This window comes from Euleptes europaea, chromosome 19, assembly GCF_029931775.1.
Source record: "Euleptes europaea isolate rEulEur1 chromosome 19, rEulEur1.hap1, whole genome shotgun sequence".
Lineage (NCBI taxonomy): Eukaryota > Metazoa > Chordata > Lepidosauria > Squamata > Sphaerodactylidae > Euleptes > Euleptes europaea.
The window spans coordinates 5,137,096-5,155,244 of NC_079330.1; the positions used below are offsets into that span (position 1 = coordinate 5,137,096).

General features: G+C 47.1%; 1 protein-coding gene across 1 annotated transcript in view; it reads left to right on the plus strand.

The window, feature by feature from the left end:
- Window positions 1-18,149, plus strand: part of PLEKHN1 (pleckstrin homology domain containing N1) — a 55,728-nt gene that overhangs the window by 37,125 nt on the left and 454 nt on the right. The window contains exons 8-15 of the mRNA XM_056865330.1: window positions 1,340-1,420; window positions 11,457-11,526; window positions 12,464-12,618; window positions 12,956-13,141; window positions 13,693-13,959; window positions 15,062-15,214; window positions 16,444-16,668; window positions 17,976-18,024. Of these exons, the coding sequence (XP_056721308.1) occupies window positions 1,340-1,420; window positions 11,457-11,526; window positions 12,464-12,618; window positions 12,956-13,141; window positions 13,693-13,959; window positions 15,062-15,214; window positions 16,444-16,668; window positions 17,976-18,024 (1,186 nt within the window). The remainder of the gene's footprint in view (window positions 1-1,339; window positions 1,421-11,456; window positions 11,527-12,463; window positions 12,619-12,955; window positions 13,142-13,692; window positions 13,960-15,061; window positions 15,215-16,443; window positions 16,669-17,975; window positions 18,025-18,149) is intronic.

The following is an 18,149-nucleotide window of genomic DNA, read 5'->3' on the forward strand; positions in this document are numbered from 1 at the left end:
TAAAAAGAGAGACATAAATGCAGTGACTTGTATAAATTAAGCACTTTTGCAAAATGTTGCCAGTTGTAAGAGGATCGAGGAGTTCTGCAGGGCATGGAAGTCCCTTACCAAACCTTTACAAATCATATTTTACCCACCCTTTTACCTTCTGACCCTTGCCACACGTGGCTTATGTGTTCATTATGCTAACTTCATAGCCACAAGGGATAGGTTCTTAGTGGAGAAGAAGAAGAAGTTGGTTTTTATATTCCGACTTTCTCTACCACTTAAGGGAGACTCAAACCGGCTTACAATCACCTTCCCTCCTCCTCCCCACAACAGACACCCTGTGAGGTAGGTGAGGCTGAGAGAGCTCTAACACAGCTGTGACTAGCCCAAGGTCGCCCAGCTGGCTTTGTGTGTTGGAGTGGGGAAACAAATCCAGTTCACCAGATTAGCCTCCGCCGGTCATGTGGAGGAGTGGGGAATCAACCCTGGTTCTCTAGAACAGAGTCCACCGCTCCAAACCACCGCTCTTAACCACTACACCACTCTGGGAAGGTGGCATGGTATAGCCCCATATCATTAGATCTCCGAACCTAAGCAGGGTCAGTATTTGTATGGGAGACCACCAAGGAAGACTCTGCAGAGGAAGGCAATGGCAAATCCCTTCTGCGTCTCACTTTCCTTGAAAGCCCCTTGCTGGGGTCTCCATAAGTCAGTTGCAACTTGAGAGCACTTACACAAGTTTCTCAAGAAGCTTTATTCTATAACCTAATGCACACAGCCCTGGCTTTGGGCAAGGGGTTGAACTGTGTAGCTTTTTGGTGCCTTCCACATTTGTCACTTGCATGAAATACAGTTAAGAGTTTAGGCAGATTGAACATAAGAACATAAGAAAAGCCATGCTGGATCAGACCAAGGCCCATCAAGTCCAGCAGTCTGTTCCCACCAGGTGCCTCTAGGAAGTCCACAAACAAGACAACTGCAGCAGCATTATCCTGCCTGTGCTCCACAGCACCTAATATAATAGATATACTCCTCTGATCCTGGAGAGAATCGATATGCATCAAGACTAATATCCATTTTCACCAGTAGCCATGGATACCCCTCTCCTCCATGAACATGTCCACTCCCCTCTTAAAGCCCTCCAAGTTGGCAGCCATCACCACATCCTGGGGCAGGGAGTTCTACCATTTAACTATGCCTTGTGTGAAGAAATACTTCCTTTTATCAGTTTTGAATCTCTCACCCTCCAACTTCAGCAGATGACCCCGCGTTCTAGTATTATGAGAGAGGGATCTACAACGGTCACCTTGCGGGAAGTTCAATCTTGTTTTGTTTGTTTTTTGTCTCTCAGGAACAGCACGACCGCCTGTTGGTCCTCTATCCTTCCACCCTGGTCATAGTATCCGAAGAGCGCAATGGCCTGTACTTTAAGGTAGGGCTTTTCCCAGATTCCCATCTCTCTGTACTACTGTATTTATTGTGACGTCAGCTCCTGGAAGACCTCCTAGAGATTTGAACTAATACAAAACTCTGCAGCGAGTTTAAGAGAGATGCACTGGAGTGAACTTGTTGCTGTGAAATCCTATTGCAAGGTTTACGTTGACTTTCTGTGTGGCTATTTATTCATGGCTGTTTCCTCGCGGTCACCCCGCTTACTACTTTGGGGCTTTGCCTTGATTATGCATGCAATTTCTGACCATCAGAGGTCACCTTGCTCTCCCCACGTGTTTTGCCTGGGTTTTCTGGATGCTGGCTAAACCCGAATCCAGAAAACGCGGGGAGAGCGAGGCGACCTCTGACAGTTGGAAAATGCATGCATAATCAAGGCAAACTCCCAAAGTAGTTGGCAGGGTGACCTCAAGGAAACAGCCATGCATAAATGGCCTTTGTTGTCAAAGTGCTGGTGTTAACCTGTCTGGGTCATGGATACGAAGGACCACCTGCCCCCTTATGATCTTCCAGCTCAGGTCTTCTTGGGGTACCCTTTCCTTCTGAGGCGGGCAGTGACCAGGGATCAGTAGTGGTACGCTGTCTTTGGAATCCAATTAGTGAGAGAGCCAACTGGGATTCTCACTATTGGCTTTCAGAGGTCCGGCAAAGATTTGCTTTCCTTTTTTCTTGTTAATTCTTTCAGTCCCTGGTCTAATGTACTTGTGTCATTCCCTGTTTGGTAAAACGATTTGCTGCTGTTGATTTTGCCTGTTTTAACCGGTGTCATGTCATTTGGTTAAATCGGGGCGTGATTGTTGTTAAATTGGGTGAGCCACTTTGAACAATTCATAGCGCTTTAAAAAGTGCTCGAGGCACTTAATAAACACGGATCTTGTGGCAATTGTCCTTACAACAGCCCTGTAAAGTAGGTTAGTATAAATTACACCCCACATGCAGTTGGAGAGCTGAGGCCGAACCCCGAATTAGACTTTACAGAGAAGATGTCTGGATTGCCTAACTATGCTTTTTTTTGTATGGGGGACTATGATCAGGAGGAGAAGACAGGCATTTGCTCTAAATTGCATGCTGCTTTCCCACCCATGGGAGTAAAGATGCTCCAGTACCTTTTCTCCCTCCCCCTCTGCTGGGAAGGGTGATGTTAAGCCGGCAAACTCAGCAGGAGGAGAAAGGGTAAATGAGCCCCTTCCTTCCCTACATGCCTCAGTTGAGACTTGGTGGGCTCCCGCAGATGCTCTTATTACAAAATAAATAAATAAATAAATTGCGAGTCCACCCACACATTTCCTGTGCAAACATCTGGTTTGGCCCTAAGAGGGAGGGGCTTGGTTAAAGTTGCTGGGTGAAAGACAGGATTTGAACTAAAGACTTCCTGAGTCTTAGCACCATTTCTATACCCGCTCTCTTAATGACTTCCTCTTCCTGTCCAGTGGTGCCTTAAAGACCAACAAAATATAGAATGATAGAATCATAGAGTTGGAAGGGTCTATAGAGGCCATCTAGTCCAACCCCCTGCTCAATGCAGGATCAGCCTCCCTAGAGCATCCCTGACAAGTGTTTGTCCTGCCTCTGCTTAAAGACTGCCAGGGAAGGGGAGCTCACCACCTCCCGAGGTAGCTGATTCCACTGTCGAACAACTCCTACTGTAAAAAATTTTCCTAATATCCAGCCGGTACCTTTCCGCCTGCAATTTAAACCCATTATTGCGAGTCCTCTCTGCTGCCAATAGGAACAGCTCCCTGCCCTCCTCTAAGTGACAGCCCTTCAAATACTTAGAGGGCAATCCTGTTGTCCCCCCCCCCAACCTCCTCTTCTCCAGACTAAATATTCCCAACTCCCTCAGCCTTTCCTTATAGGGCTTGGTCTCCAGGGTATATCCAGGGTATAAACTTTTGATTTGAAGACCAACAGTATTTCCAGGGCATAAGCTTTTGAGAGTCAACGCTCCCTTTGTCAGATACGTGATGAAGGGAGTTTTGACTCTCGAAAGCTCATACCCTGGAATTCCAGTGGCTCTCTGAAGTGCTACTGGACTCGAACCCTATCCTCCAGGGGAAAGGATATGTCCCTGTGCTTTAAAGGAAATTGAAACAACAGAGCACGTCCTACTGCGCTGTCCTTTATATCAAGAGGTCCGTTCTAAGTTTATCTCCCCCTGGCTTAGTCGGCATCCCAGCCATTCAGGTCAGGAGCAAACTAAAATGTTGCTTATAGACGAAAACCCACAGGTTACAGTAGGGACGGCTAAGTTTTGTGCAGCGGCCTGTAGAATCTGCCAGATGCTGCTGAGAACACCGGTGTGTCAATAATTTTAATGGGTAGTTTATATATAGGGTTGCCAACCTCCAGGTCCTAAGAAGTGAAAAAACCTATGCTGGAAATAGTGAATGCTAAGTAGGAAGACAGCACGTGGCTCAATATTCAATTCAATTCAAAGCAAAACCAAGGGCTAATTTATTCAAATAAAAACATACAAGAATAAACCAACAAACCAAAGTAAGAGATAGAAGTGTTAACATCACACAATTCGCCTCGCAGGGCTTAAGGCAGCACCTCTTAACAACCTCTGAACAAGCAAAGGGCTATATACTTCAAATGTGTTTCAATGTAGCCAATCGGCTATAACATATAACAAGAAAAGATACAGTTTCAAAGCAGCCCAAAGGCTTATGAATATATAATCACGAAGAAAGCAACCAAAATCCTGGAAGGGTCCATCGCAAGAACGCGTTTCGAATTCTTCATCAGCTTGCTGACCCCAAAAGAATTTTAAAAGATCCAGGGAAAAGCTTAACTAACACTATCACAATAACACAGCACAGATAAAAGCCATAAGTCACTACAAGAAGATATCATTAGACATCAAACCCGTTGGCCATTGGACTCTATGGCATTCAAGTCCCTCCCGTCCCCAAACCCCGCCCTCCTCAGGCCCCACCCCGAAAGCCTCCCGCCAGTGGCAAAGAGGGACCTGGCAACCTTATTCATATAGTTTGCAAAGAGTCCAAACAACTTTTTTTTACCAGTTGTATTAGCCTGTGGGTAGAGCGTAACCCTAAGGGTTTTAATGGTAAATTGTGAAGGGCTGTGCTGGTCTATGACTGTTTTTAATAAAGATTGATTGACTGGACTCGAATCCAGCACTTCTACTGCAGACCAACATGGCTACCCACCCCAAAGTATCCTCTTCCTATGTGTTGGGTTGGCTTCTGCCCAGCAGGCTTGCCTGACAGGTTAACAAGCATTTTTCCATCGGAATCTCCTAAGCACTCTCGACATGGGGGAACACCTTGCCCTTCCTTTAGAACTGGGTGGGAGGGTGGCTACGCTGAAGATATTTCGGCCCTCTGGTAGGCTGAGGCTTGTCAATATTTGTGGTTAAACTCTCCCAGAGCTCAAAGGGTGGTTGCATCTGCATTCCTTTGAAGCCGGAGAAATGATCCCTCTTGACATTTGAAGACCAAGCCCATCGGAGGCCTAATTCCCATGCCTGTGTCAGGGCAGGAGCGCTTCCACCTTCAAGGTTCATTGCTCCTTCGTGCATATAGATTTCTCTCTGTATTCAGAATAAAAAAATAAAACCCCAAGAAAGTCACCGAGAAGGGTTACGAGGCTGGCTTCTTCATAACAGGCTGTTGCAAGGAATTTATTTGCATTCAGTCGGCTGAGCCCACAGCTCCAGTCTGAAGTGGTACAGTCCAGACACAGGTTGACCATCTCAGTGAGAACTAGCCTCTTGCAAAGTATGGAGAAGGCCTTGCTTTATGGAATGCCCCTTCGCTAGGGTTGCCAACCTCCAGGTGGTAGCTGGAGATCCCCTGCTCTTACTACTGATCTCTAGGCGACATAAATCAGTTCCCCTGGAGAAAATGGCCTCTTTGGAAGGTGGCTTTTATGTAGGGTTGCCAACCTCCAGGTACTAGCTGGAGATCTCCTGCTGTTTCAACTGATCTCCAGCCAATAGAGATCAGTTCCCCTGGAGAAAATGGCCACTTTGGCAATTGGACTCTATGGCATTGAAGTCCCTCCCCTCCCCAAACCCTGCCCTCCTCAGGCTCTGCTCCAAAAACCTCCCGCTGGTGGCGAAGAGGGACCTGGCAACCCTACTTTTCCAATATGTCTTTTCCTACCACCTCATCTCAGAGATAGAGGCCTAGCTCCATGTTCTCTCTTCATTGGATGTGATATTATTTAGAACACAGAATAAGGCCTTTTCCATGTCGATCTCCCCCTTTTGGAATTCCTTGCCTAGGAAGGCTTGTCAGTAGGGTTGCCAGCCTCCAGGAAGGGCCTGGAGATCTTCTGGAACTACAAGTGATCTCCCAACAAAAGGGATCAGTTCCCCAATGGCAGCTTTGGAGGGCAGACTCTATGGTATCACATCCATGGCAAGCTCCCTCCCTAAACACCACCACCCCCAGGACCCACCCTCAAAATTTACAGGTATTTCCCAACCCAGAGCTGGCGACCCTACCTCTCAGGCCCTCCTGAGAGCCAGCATGGTGTAATGGTTAAGAGCGGTGGTTTGGCGCAGTAGAGTCTGATCTGGAGAACCGGGTTTGATTCCCCGCTCCTCCACATGAGTGGCGGATGCTAATCTGGTGAACCGGGTTGGTTTCCCCATTCCTTCACATGAAGCCAGCTGGGTGATCTTGGGCTAGTCACAGCTCTCTTAGAGCTCTCTCAGCCCCACCTACCTCACAGGGTGTCTGTTGTGGGGAGGGGAAGGGAAGGGGATTGTAAGCCGGTTTGATTCTCCCTTAAGTGGCAGAGAAAGTAGGCATATAAAAACCAACTCTTCTCCTCCTCCTCCTCCTAAGATCTTACATGGATCCAGTCCATTATAACCAAAAGTCGTCTTGGGATTCCTTTTTGAAATAGCAAACTCGTGCAGTAACTGGCCCCTTCATGGATTCTCTGTTCACACTGTGGGACAGTTGTTGCGGAACATGCCTGTGGTTTTATGGGTGATGTGGGAGGACCCAGCTGGCAGTGGCAACTGGCTGAATTTGGGAAGGTTCCCAGAATTCGTGGCGACCTTTGGCCTCTGGTCCTTTCAATGGACAGCGACAGAGGCACTGTTTTGAAGGATCTGCCTCAGTCAGGCCACAGTTTGGGATCTATCTGGATGTTTTCTCCAGCGTGGTGTTTTGGTGCAGTGGTTATGAGCGGTGGTTTGGAGTGGTGGACCCTAATCTGGATAACCGTGTTTGATTCCCCACTCCTCCATATGAGCAGCTGATGCTAATCTGGAGAACCAGGTTGGTTTCCCCACTCCTACACGTGAAGCCAGCTGGGCGACCTTGGGCTAGTCACAGCTCTCTTAGAGCTCTCTCAGCCCCACCTACCTCACAGGGTGTCTGTTGTGGGGAGGGGAAGGTGATTGTAAGCCGGTTCTTCTTAAAAGGTAGAGAAACTCAGCATATAAAAACCAACTCTTCTTCTTCTCCTCCTCCTCCACATCTCTACACACAGTAAGACTAGCAGAACGGCCCAGGCAATTGCAGCGGCGTGGGGGAATGACAACCTTATAGAGTTAACGACCTCAAAGTGGGACTGGGTATTCTTCTGGAATTACAATAATCTCCAGATTAATTTCCTGGAGGAAATGTCAGCTTCCAGTGGGGAGACACTCTATGGTATATCATAGAGTCACAGGGAAATGGAAGTCCTAGAGTGACATCACATCCCCGCTGAGGTCACTGCCTCCCCCAAACTACCCTCCCCAGGCAATGCTCCCACATCTCCAGGAATTTCCAAAGCTGGAGTTGGCAAACCCTCCATAGCTTAGGGTATGTGAGGTGTAACCCCAAAGTCTGTGCAAATACCTTGGAAATAGTGGGGCATCATGTCCCCACTGAGGTCCACCCCTCCCCTAACTCTTGCCCTCCCCAGTCACCCCCTCCCCCAAATCACCAAGAATTTTTCAAGCTGGAGTTGGCAACCCTGCTTGGAAGGCCAGCTGTCATGTTTGCTCTTCCTATGACGGGAAAGGAATATTTGCTTTAGTTGTGGGGCTTTGGGCAGAGGTGTGCTCCGGTGATTCATAACCCTGTGACAATACTGTGGGAACCTGACTTTCCATGGGCATGTCTGGGCACGGAATCATCCGCGGCACATTGAGTTCCCCATTCCAGTCTGCTGATGCTCAAACCCAGACCAATTTGTGTGTTGCAAATGAATGAAAAGAGACAAAATAATTAGGTCGCTGTGGGCTTGGTACAAGTCTCCGAGCGTGAACTTCCACCTGTCCAGCTTCACCGGGGGTTAGGGTTGCCAGGTCCCCCCCTGGCCACTGGTGGGGGATGGGAGCTTAGGGTTGCCGCAGCCAGGTTGGGAAACTCCTGGAGATTTGTGGATGGAGCCTGGGGAGGTACCTCATTGGGGTGCAATGCCATAGAGTCCACCCTCCAAAGCATCTATTTTCTCCGGGGGAACTGATTGCTGTAGTCTGGAGATGAGCTGTACTTCCGAAGGATCCCCAGGTCCCACCTGGAGGCGGGCATCCCTTCTGGGGATCAAGTTAATATATAATGTAATTTAACTTTATAATAATAATAGTTGTTTATTTCCCCCCCCTTTGCTCTGTCCTTCCTCTGAGGAAGGCAAAGTCGTGGCCCCCCTTCTATTTTATCCTCACAACAGCCCGGTAAGCGTCACAGCTAAGGAAGGATTTGAACCCAGATCTCCTCGGCTGAGGTCTAACACTCCAGACACTGTGACCACACTGGCTCACAATAGTGCTGTTGAGGTCAAGAGTAAGCCAACTATTTAAACTAAGAGGCAGAATCATCTTATCCCTCCTTCTTATCGGCCCAGTTGAAAATCAGCCATGTAGCACTTCCTGGTGGCCAGAGAGGGAATCCAACTGGGGTGTGTCGGTCCAGCTAAGACAATAATGGGTTCTTAAGAATGTGGTTTTATTGAACTAAGTTTCTAACTATGAATTGTAAGCCACCTTGAGCCACAAAGAGAAAGGCAGGAAATAAAACATTCTAATAAATAAAGATATAAATTATGCCCCTTTCTAGTGAGCCGTAACTCTCTTGCTTTTATAAGTAGGGCTGCCAGCTCCAGGTTGGGAAATACCTGGAGGTTTTTGGGGCGGAGCCTGAGGAGGGCAGGGTTTGGGAGGGGAGGGACTTCAATGCCATAGAGTCCAATTGCCAAAGGCGGCCATTTTCTCCAGGTGAATTGGTCTTTATCGGCTGGAGATCAGTTGTAATAGCGGGAGATCTCCAGCTACTACCTGGTGGTTGGCAACCCTATTTATAAGTCTACATGCCCGACACATATACAGAATTCACTAAAACAGGATGTGAAGGGTTGCCAGCTTAAGGGGTGGGGAATTCCTGGAGATTTGGGGGCAGACCCATTTTCTCCAGGGGAAGTGATCTCTGTCGTCTGGAGATTAGTTTATAATTCTGGGAGATTTCCAGACCTCACCTGGTGGTTGGCAACCTTAAGAGGACAGGGCTAGTGCAGATGGCTAAAAATCAATTAGACAAATTAATGGGGGATAGAACCATCAATAGCTGCAAGCCATGATACCTAACCTCCCTATTCAGAGGCAGTATACCCTTGAATAACAATTGCCAGAGGATTGGAGAAGACCAACGTGGTGCAGTGGTTAGAAGCAGCAGATTCTAATCTGGAGAACCAGGTTCAATTCCCCACTCCTCCACTTGAGCAGCGGACTCTAATCTGGAGAACCAGGTTGGTTTCCCCACTCCTACACATTAGGCCATCTGGGTGACCTTGGGCTAGTCACTGTTCTCTCTGAACTCTCTCAGCCCCACCTGCCTCACAAGGTGTCTGTTGTGGGGAGGGGAAGGGAAGGTGATTGTAAGCCAGTCTGATTCTTCCTTAAGTGGTAGAGAAAGTCAGCATATAAAAACCAACTCTTCTTCTTCTTCGCCTTCTTCTTCTTCTTCTTCTTCTTCTTCTTCGCCTTCTTCTTCTTCGCCTTCTTCTTCTTCTTCGCCTTCATGCTGTTTGTGACTTTCCCAGAAGCATCTAGCGGGCCACTTGGGAGGGAACATGCCTGTGCATGTTTTCCATTCCTTTGATGGGAACTTCGGCTGCTGTATCAGCAGTGTGCCTATTCCCCCCCCCCCCCACAATGTTATATACCAGAGAACTAACTGGAAGAATCCTAGAGGCCTCATCTGTGGCTGCCTGCTCCAACCTGGCCTTTTGTCTTGGGCTGGCCTTCTCCGGCTGTTATGCCGCACACCCTCTGAAATCTACCCGTCTTGACTCATGCCCGCCCTGGGGCTCCGGCTGCTGGCACAGGGGTCAGAGGGGAGCCATTTGCTGCACACCACAGTTGGAATGTCTCTTGCTCAGCAACTCTGTGCCAACCGCCAGACTCGGATGGGGTGCAATTAGCAACTACACTTGGCGTGTGGGTGTTCGTGCCAGAGCAGGCCATGTGGCCCTTTAAGTGAGGCTTTGGTGTACAACACCCCTCTCTGAGAAACAGAATCATAGAGTTGGAAGGGGCCACCAGGATCATCTAGTCCAACCCACTGCACAATGCAGGAAATTCACAACTACCTCCCCTGCACACACCCAGTGACCCCCTACTCCATGCCCAGAAGATGGCCAATAAAAATCCACCAGGGTCCCTGGCCAATCTGGCCTGGAGGGAAATTGCTTCCTGACCCCAAAGTGGCGATCGGTATTTCCCTGGTCATGTAAGGAAAGGCCATGAGAGCCAAACACTGACGCAACCCCCCCTCTCATGATCTGTCTAAGTTCACAGAATCAGCACTGCTGACAGATGGCCATCTAGCCTCTGCTTGAAAACCTCCAGGGAAGGAGAGCCCACCACCTCCTGAGGAAGCAAGTAGGTGAAAGACCTCTGCTTGAGACCCTGGAGAGCCGCTGCCAGTCTGAGTAGACAATACTGACTTTGATGGACCAAGGGGTCTGATTCGGTATAAGGCAGCTTCATGTGTTCAAGCCTGTTGCATTGAGGAACCACTGTCTAACTGTCCGAAAGTTATTCCTAATGTTTATCAGAAAACCCGTTTGATTTAATTTCAACCCGTTGGTTCTGGTCCGACCTTCTGGGGCAACAGAAAATAACTCTGTATTTGTTATCTCTGGAGGGGAGTCAGGCCTGGTGGAGCAAACTGAATGCAATCCCCAGAGGCGCAGGGGGTACCTTGTAGAAGCCCAGGAATCCTTCCCCCCTCTCCACAAGACCCACCACCACGCTCCAACATTAGAGGAAGCCTAGGGTTGAGCCCTGGAGATCTCCCAGAATTACTGCTGATTACTATTGATCTCCAGGCTGCAGAGATCAGGTCCCCCAGAGAAAATCGAAGCTTCAGAGGGTGGACAGTACCACTTTTCTCTTTCCACCCTTTTTTTTCTCTCTCTCTCTCTTCCACATACACACATTATTTTGTTCGTTCTTTGAATAAAACGGAAACTTTGATCCTCACAAGACGTTCACCTTCCCAAGGTCGCTAGCCTTTCTCGGAAAATTAAGCTAAGCCTGCCACCTTGCCCTGAGCAAACTGCTTGAGAGAGTAAATAGCATTCGGGATCACCCAAGGCTGGTGTTGAACAAGGCCAGTCAGAGAACAAAGTCCTTTAGGGCCACAGAATTTCCTTCCTTTATAGTAGCAGCTCTTGTAAGTGACCACAAGAGTCAGGGGTGATCTTTCACCAAATGCAATCAACGTGCCGTATTGGACGCCAGGGGTGGTCAGGCCTCGAAATGCTTGAATCTCATGGTGCAAAGAGCCTCATTGTGCAAAGAAGAAATCCACAGAAATTACTAGCCCATAGAAATGTTTTTGTAGCCTCACTGGCTTACTTGTGGCTGTAAAGAACAACAATCAACTTTGTAAAGGTTTTCTGGATCCTTCACTCAGAAAGTTAAGTTAGCAACTGGTGATTTACAAGCCTAGTGTGGACAGTATTGGGAAGACTATGTGGATTATTATGGGTGATTAAATATTTGAAGTCTCAGATTTCTCATTCTAACCCTTTTATACAAACAGGGAGAGTTGCCTCTAAATGCGATCCAAGTGCAGTTTGAAGAAAACCAGAAGACCTCTTTTCTAATAGAAGGTACAAACAGGGGTTCCTGCAAAGTTTCAATGGGGGTGGGTGGGTGGGGTGAGAGATTAATTGCTTGGAAATTCTTCAATCCCTCACACCTATATCTCTCCCTCCAGAAATTTTGTATGCTCTTGGGGATTTGAGCAGGCCAATTTACCTCCTGTATTTTCCCCCTTCAAGTGAGTCAACTGCTTATAACATTCTGTGCCTCCTAGAGCAGAAAACCCCAGTGAGGAGCCCATGGGTGCCATGCAGGGTTGCCAACCTCCAGGTAGTAGCTGGAGATCTCCTGCTATTACAACTGATCTCCAGCCGATAGAGATCAGTTCACCTGGAGAAAATGGCTGCTTTGTCAATAGGTCTCTATGGTATTGAAGTCACCACAACACAAGCATCTACACTGTGTTATTGAAGTTATGCTGTAGCAATCATTCTGTGGATGGCTTTGCTTCATGCAGCAGCCATTCTGTTGCCGTGCCCACCATGCCATGTCCAAATGTCCCCACAGGCTCAAAAAGGTTGGGGACACCATCCTAAAGCATGCTCAGTCCTCACCAGGCTGATTTTCTTTTTATTTTGGCCAACGTACAAAGTCTTATTTTGCTATATACCTAGTAAGTCCATTGGAATTGAAGAACGCCCTACCTTGTCTGTAAGTGATCTGCTTGTGTGTGTTTGTGTGTGATTGGCCTGAGCCAGCCACTTTAGTATTATATATTGCCACAGATGGAAACAGGGGGTGGCAGTTATTAATTAATGTGTAATTAATGTGGATTAGAAAGAATTGGTGTTTCAGCTGGGGATGAGACACACAGCAGAGAACAGCTCTGTTATTTGAAGAGACATGGGTTTCTTCAAGCCACAAAACAAACACTGCACAAAGCAGAAGACTGCAAAGAGAAACAGAGAAGACAGAGTTAAACAGATTGATTTATATTCCTCGTAGGCCGATTAATCAACTCCATTCGGGTGATTTGCCCCAGCTATGAAGATTACCAAGAGTGGCTGTACTGTCTTAAGTCAGCTCAGTTCCGAAATGCTGATTCTTCCCTTTCTGGATCTGAAAGTTTCTCAGGACCAAAACCACAACATCTGGGTCTGGTAAGTTTCTATAATACTAGGTGGACCGAGAAACAGAAGACACAATCTGCATAGACCCTCCTCTTCATCAGATTAGCCCTGCCCTTGGTTCTGTTTCTTGGTCACCTCACAATGTGACAGAACGCTGGGAAGTGGCTTTTATATTCAGTACACTTAGTTTTTGTGTTTTCTTGTCCATTATTTCATACCTGTACAATGTAAGCTGCCCATGGTGAGCTTGGAAGCTGACCAGGATTTGAATTTGGTTTTTGTTGACTATGGCCAACGCTCTGTCCTCTGTAGATCTTTGCAAAACATAGTCACTCCAATTGCTTTCCCCCTCCTTTTATTGATTTAGCTCTCTGGCAGCGGGAGAGGATCACTTAACTCTGAAGGCCGAACAAACTCTTGGGCGTCAGGAGGCAAGGGAGCGACCTCCACTCACCACTCCCAGAACAGCATGGGCTCCCTTTCGGAGAGGCAATCGTTTGGTGTGCTGCCCGAAAGCCGGCTGGGAGAAGACTGTCTGCCTCAACCTGGCCGTGTAAGTGCGTGGTTGGAAAGTGCAGGCCGAAGGAAATCTCTTTGGTCTTTTAAGCCAAACAAGAATGTGGATTTTGGAATTGAGGAAGGAGTCATGACTCACAGTGCAGTTCAAAGAAAATTTAAATCCTCTGTTCTGCCAGCACCCTACTTAGCTCACCCCTCATCCACCATATTTTTGTAATCATAAGGGCTAGAAACTTTGTGTTTTCAAAAGAAACTCTGTTCCCAACCTCTCGAAATCTTGTTCATCCACCTCTCTGGCTTTTGAGATTGGCCAAATGCTTTCAGGCACCTCTGCACAGTCATAGGGGCTAGAATCCAGCCCTATTGTTTTTCAAATGAAAGCTGAGATTCTCAAGATTAAAGAATTGTGGACAAGGGTTATATCCATAAGACAGCAGGAAGTCTCCTGCGATTCCTGCTGTCTTACGGATTGTACATATAACCCCTGCCTATAATTCTTTAATTTTGTACATGCGTGTTAGAGGTAATGCATATAATTTGAGATGAATGCTAGGTGACTGACATAAGCATTTTCTCCTGTTGCAGTGTCCTGCAAACCCAGTCTTGACGGCTTCTGGGATACCGAAACCTGAACTGAAAAGGAAAGGAAGCTCTCGACAATCCAAAGGGAAAAGTGTCCAGCCAGCCCTGCAGCCTCAGCCCAACAACCCGGACTCAGAAAGGAGTCGCTTAAAACTCACTCCTGAGCGTCCCAATGGAGAGGTTTTGTCTCCAGTGTACAACGAGCCGTACACAGCCCTGGTACACCAGCAACATCCAGCTGTTCCCCCACTGCATCTGGACCTAAACCATGTAAGGAAGGCATAGATTCAGGAGGGGCCACAGCTCAGAGGTAGAGCATCTGCTTGGCATACAGAACTCCCCAGGTTCAATCCCTAGCATCTCCAGTTCGAAAAGAGCAGGTAGTAGGTGTTGTGAAAGAACTCTACCTGAAGCTCTGGAGAGCTGCTGCCAGTCTGAGTAGATAATACTGACTTGGATGGACCAATGGTCTGATTCAGTATAAGGCAGCTTCATATGTCCATAGATGTAGTGACCAGGTCATGGAATTGACGTGAGAGGGGCTGATAGTATGAGCTGATTCATCGACTGATGAGGCAGTTAGATCTACATATGTTTTATGCACAAAACAATACTGATTAAGGAAAAAAGCCTCCTTTCTTTGTTTGTTCGTGATGTGCACATGTATTGTGGGAGGCATAGTCTCAGAAGAGGTATCCCCTCACCTGTGTGAGAGAACAGGGAATGCCTCTCCTGAAATTCTGTTTGCCTTTTAGAAGGTGTTTAGATTTTGATACCTGTACCTCGGCAGGCATCACCTGACCATTTTTTAATAACATAATTGGCAAGTGGTTCATATCTTCAAAACAGAAGGGAGACTCTTATAGGATAGGTTCTCAAAATGTGGGGCAGGCTCATTGAGGGGGAGGCATTTGAAGGTAGGGCACAAAGTTCCAGGGCTGGAGGATGCCTTCCTACCTTCTGCCAGTTAAGGTTGGGCATTGCAGTCTCCATTTCCTCTGACAAGAGAAGACAGGTAGACTGCCTTTGAATGGGAGGTTCCATTTCACTATAATGGCTAATGTTCATTGATAAGCCTATCCTCTGTTAATTTTTTTCATCCTTTTTTTTATTTTTTTTGAGCCAGCTATGCTAGGGGCCAGGGTCTTTGGCAGATCCATGGTAGTGAGCTCCAAATGTTAATTTTATGTTGTGAGAAGACACAAGGATTGAAAATGTCAGGAGGCCAGAGTGCCAGATTCCAACATTTGTGCAGTATTTCCGTGGCTGTGTGGAATTGCATGTAGACTTCTGAACATCTGAACATTTCCCTGGGACCACTTTTTTCTGCAAGCTTCACACATCCATGTTTGTTTCCTCATTCCCTCTGTAGATGAAACAGTGGAATCTGCCAAGAATTCAGAACTGTACAGAGCCTGAAAACCTGAAGAACAAACCCCTGCCTTCCTCTCCCATGTATGCCGACCCCTACACCCCTAACTCTCCCTCTTCACATCGGGCTGAAGATTGCAACTTCCTAGAAGAGGTACTACGTATGTTAAGTTGATAAGAAGCCACAAATATATAACACAGGAACTTTCACACTGCGGGCTAGAAAAAGAAGAAGAGTTGGTTTTCTTTACCACTTTAGGGAGAATCAAACTGGCTTACAATCACCTTCCCTTCCCCCCCCCACCAGACACCCTGTGAGGTAGGTGGGGCTGAAAGAGCTCTAAGAGATCTGTGACTAGCCCAATATGGGTTCATGCATAGGAGTTGGGAAACCAACACGGTTCACCAGATTAGCCTCCGCCCTTTGTGTGGAGGAGTGGGGAATCAAACCCAATTCTCCAGATTAGAATCCACCGCTCCAAACCACCGCTCTTCACCACTACACCATGCTGGCTTTCTAGTACTAGTATCTTGTGAACTAATCAAATATATACAGATGCCTGTGCCCAAAAGCACCCATCCACAGAGGGGCTGCTTGATGAATCTCTGCATGATTTACTATTCTGACTCGGCCCTCCTTCCAATCAGTTTCCAGTGGTGGTGGTGGGGAATCCGTCCAATAACTCGCAACACAGGGCACAGAAGAATAAAATTACCTGCCTACAGAAGAGAGTGGCCATTGTCTCTCTTGAAGAGTCACAGTTCTGGGCTTACATACTACGGTAACCTACTCAGAATCAAGAGGGCCAGCTCCTCTAAACATGGATTTTTCATGCACACCAAAAATAAATCTTCTTGGATATCAAAGTGAGATATTACATCAAATTTTAATTCTCATCACCAACCTGTCCCATTGTTCTGATCCAAATCTTTTACAGGATTTTAAGGTTTAAAACGACTGTGGTTTTGCTTTTTAAGGTGAAAAAGGTATGTCGGGACATCAAATCGTGGGATATTTCTCGTAATGTATTGTGTAGCGTATTGCTATCACATCTAATAAAGCGAGGGCCAGTTGGGATGTAGTTTTGTTGATCCGCTGATTGCTTTCCTGGAATGGTTTTTGGATTGCAACTGTATGAAAATGAGAGACCGGTAGCTCATAAGCAGAACACAGGCTTTGTGGGTAAGAGGTCTCTATCCAAAGCAAGGCTGTCTGAGACCTTGGACAGCATCTTGGCAGTCGGGATTATTTGCTCCAATGAACTGACATGTCCTATAAAACTACAAAAGGGGTCCAGGCAGGATTAGGTGCAGAGAAGAGCTATTTTTTCTCTTCCTGGAGCAACCAAATTGTAACAAAGCAATGTTCTCCTTTCTTTAAAGTTCCTGAAACGCCACGGTCGGACTGGCTTGGAGCAGCAAAATGGCTACCCAGCCATGCCGGTGTCTGTCCCCGTATCCCACCATCCTCCACTGCAGAAGAAGAACTCCCAGCCATTACCTGGAAACCACTGGCGAGAGCCAACCGCAGCAAAGAGATTCAGCATCCCAGGCCCAACTTTGAATTTTTCAATGATGCCTCATTCGGACCTAGATTATTTGGCGGCAGTGAGTGAAATCCAGAAATGTAGGGTGGTGGCCTGGCTCCTTGGGCAAACTTTGGTCAAACCTCTGGCTGGCCCTGTTTAGATATCAGGTGCTAGAATAGGTAGACATTCAGTTCAGTTAGGGTTGCCAACCTTCTGCTATTACAACTGATCTCTAGGTGACATAAATCAGTTCTCCTGGAGTAAATGGCCTCTTTGGAAGGTGGCTTCTATGTAGGGTTGCCAACCTCCAGGTACTGGAGAGAAAATAGACACCACTGTACTAGTATCTGAAAGATTTGGAAATCAGTACAGGAGCGAAGGATGTTTAAACAAAGTGCAAAACTATTTATGAGCTACCACAATAATGTACAAACAAAACAAAGTGTACTCAATAAGGTCGTATGTCTTATTGTGTGCACTTTGTTTTGTTTGTACATTATTGTGGTAGCTCATAAATAGTTTTGCACTTTGTTTAAACACCCTTCGCTCCTGTACTGATTTCCAAAACCTCCAGGTGCTAGCTGGAGCTCTCCTGCTGTTTCAACTGATCTCCAGCCGATAGAGATCAGTTCCCCTGGAGAAAATGGCCGCTTTGGCAATTGGACTCTATGGCATTGAAGTCCCTCCCCTCCCCAAACCCCGCCCTCCTCAGGCTCCACCCCCAAAACCTCCCACCGGTGGCAAAGAGGAACCTGGCAACCCTACCTCTATGGCATTATACCCCATTTAAGTCCTCCCCTTCCCAAACCCCACCCTCCCCAGACTCCATTCCTGAAATCTCCAGGTATTTCCCAACCTGGAGCTGCCATCCCTAGGTTCAGTTCAGCATGCAGTTCTTTTATTATGCTTCCTTCTCAGATAATTCCCTGGGGCTGGAGAAACATGGAGGCCTCTAAACAGTTCAGGGAATGGGGCGGGGCGGGGGACCCTAATACTATTTCTTTTGGCTATATCCCAAGGGCAAAATGTAAGAGTTGGAGCAGATTTTGGTCTAGGATGAAAAAAAGACCTTTGGTTTAAGAGAAAACATTAAGCCACAGAGTCATCCATGCCTGTTCCAAAAGCATGGCTATTGTACTCTGATCTTCATAAGCACGCTGTGCCCTCTTGTATATGGAGTTTGCTTACTAGTCTGAGCCTCTTGGCCCTTGGGGGAGAAACGTACACGATGTGGCTTTCTCATATGCTTGGTACAAACACATGCAAAAACTGGCGCAGACTCCGAGGTCAATTAAGAGTTGATGCCGATTAAGCCATAGGAGGGAAACGTCTGTGGATTTTTTTTTTAAGTCTGCATTTGTGTTTCTGTTGTCTTCCCCCAAACAGGGCTCCTTATCGAGGGATGAATTTCCAGCACCTTCCTTGCCAGGTTCAGGTGAGTCTCTCGGCAAAGAGTGAGGCGTGATGTCTGTCTTGCTGTGTCATGATACAACCCCCGCCCCGGATGCTCCAGAAATATTATGATAATTTATTCTAAGAACAGGTAGTGATGGATGACAG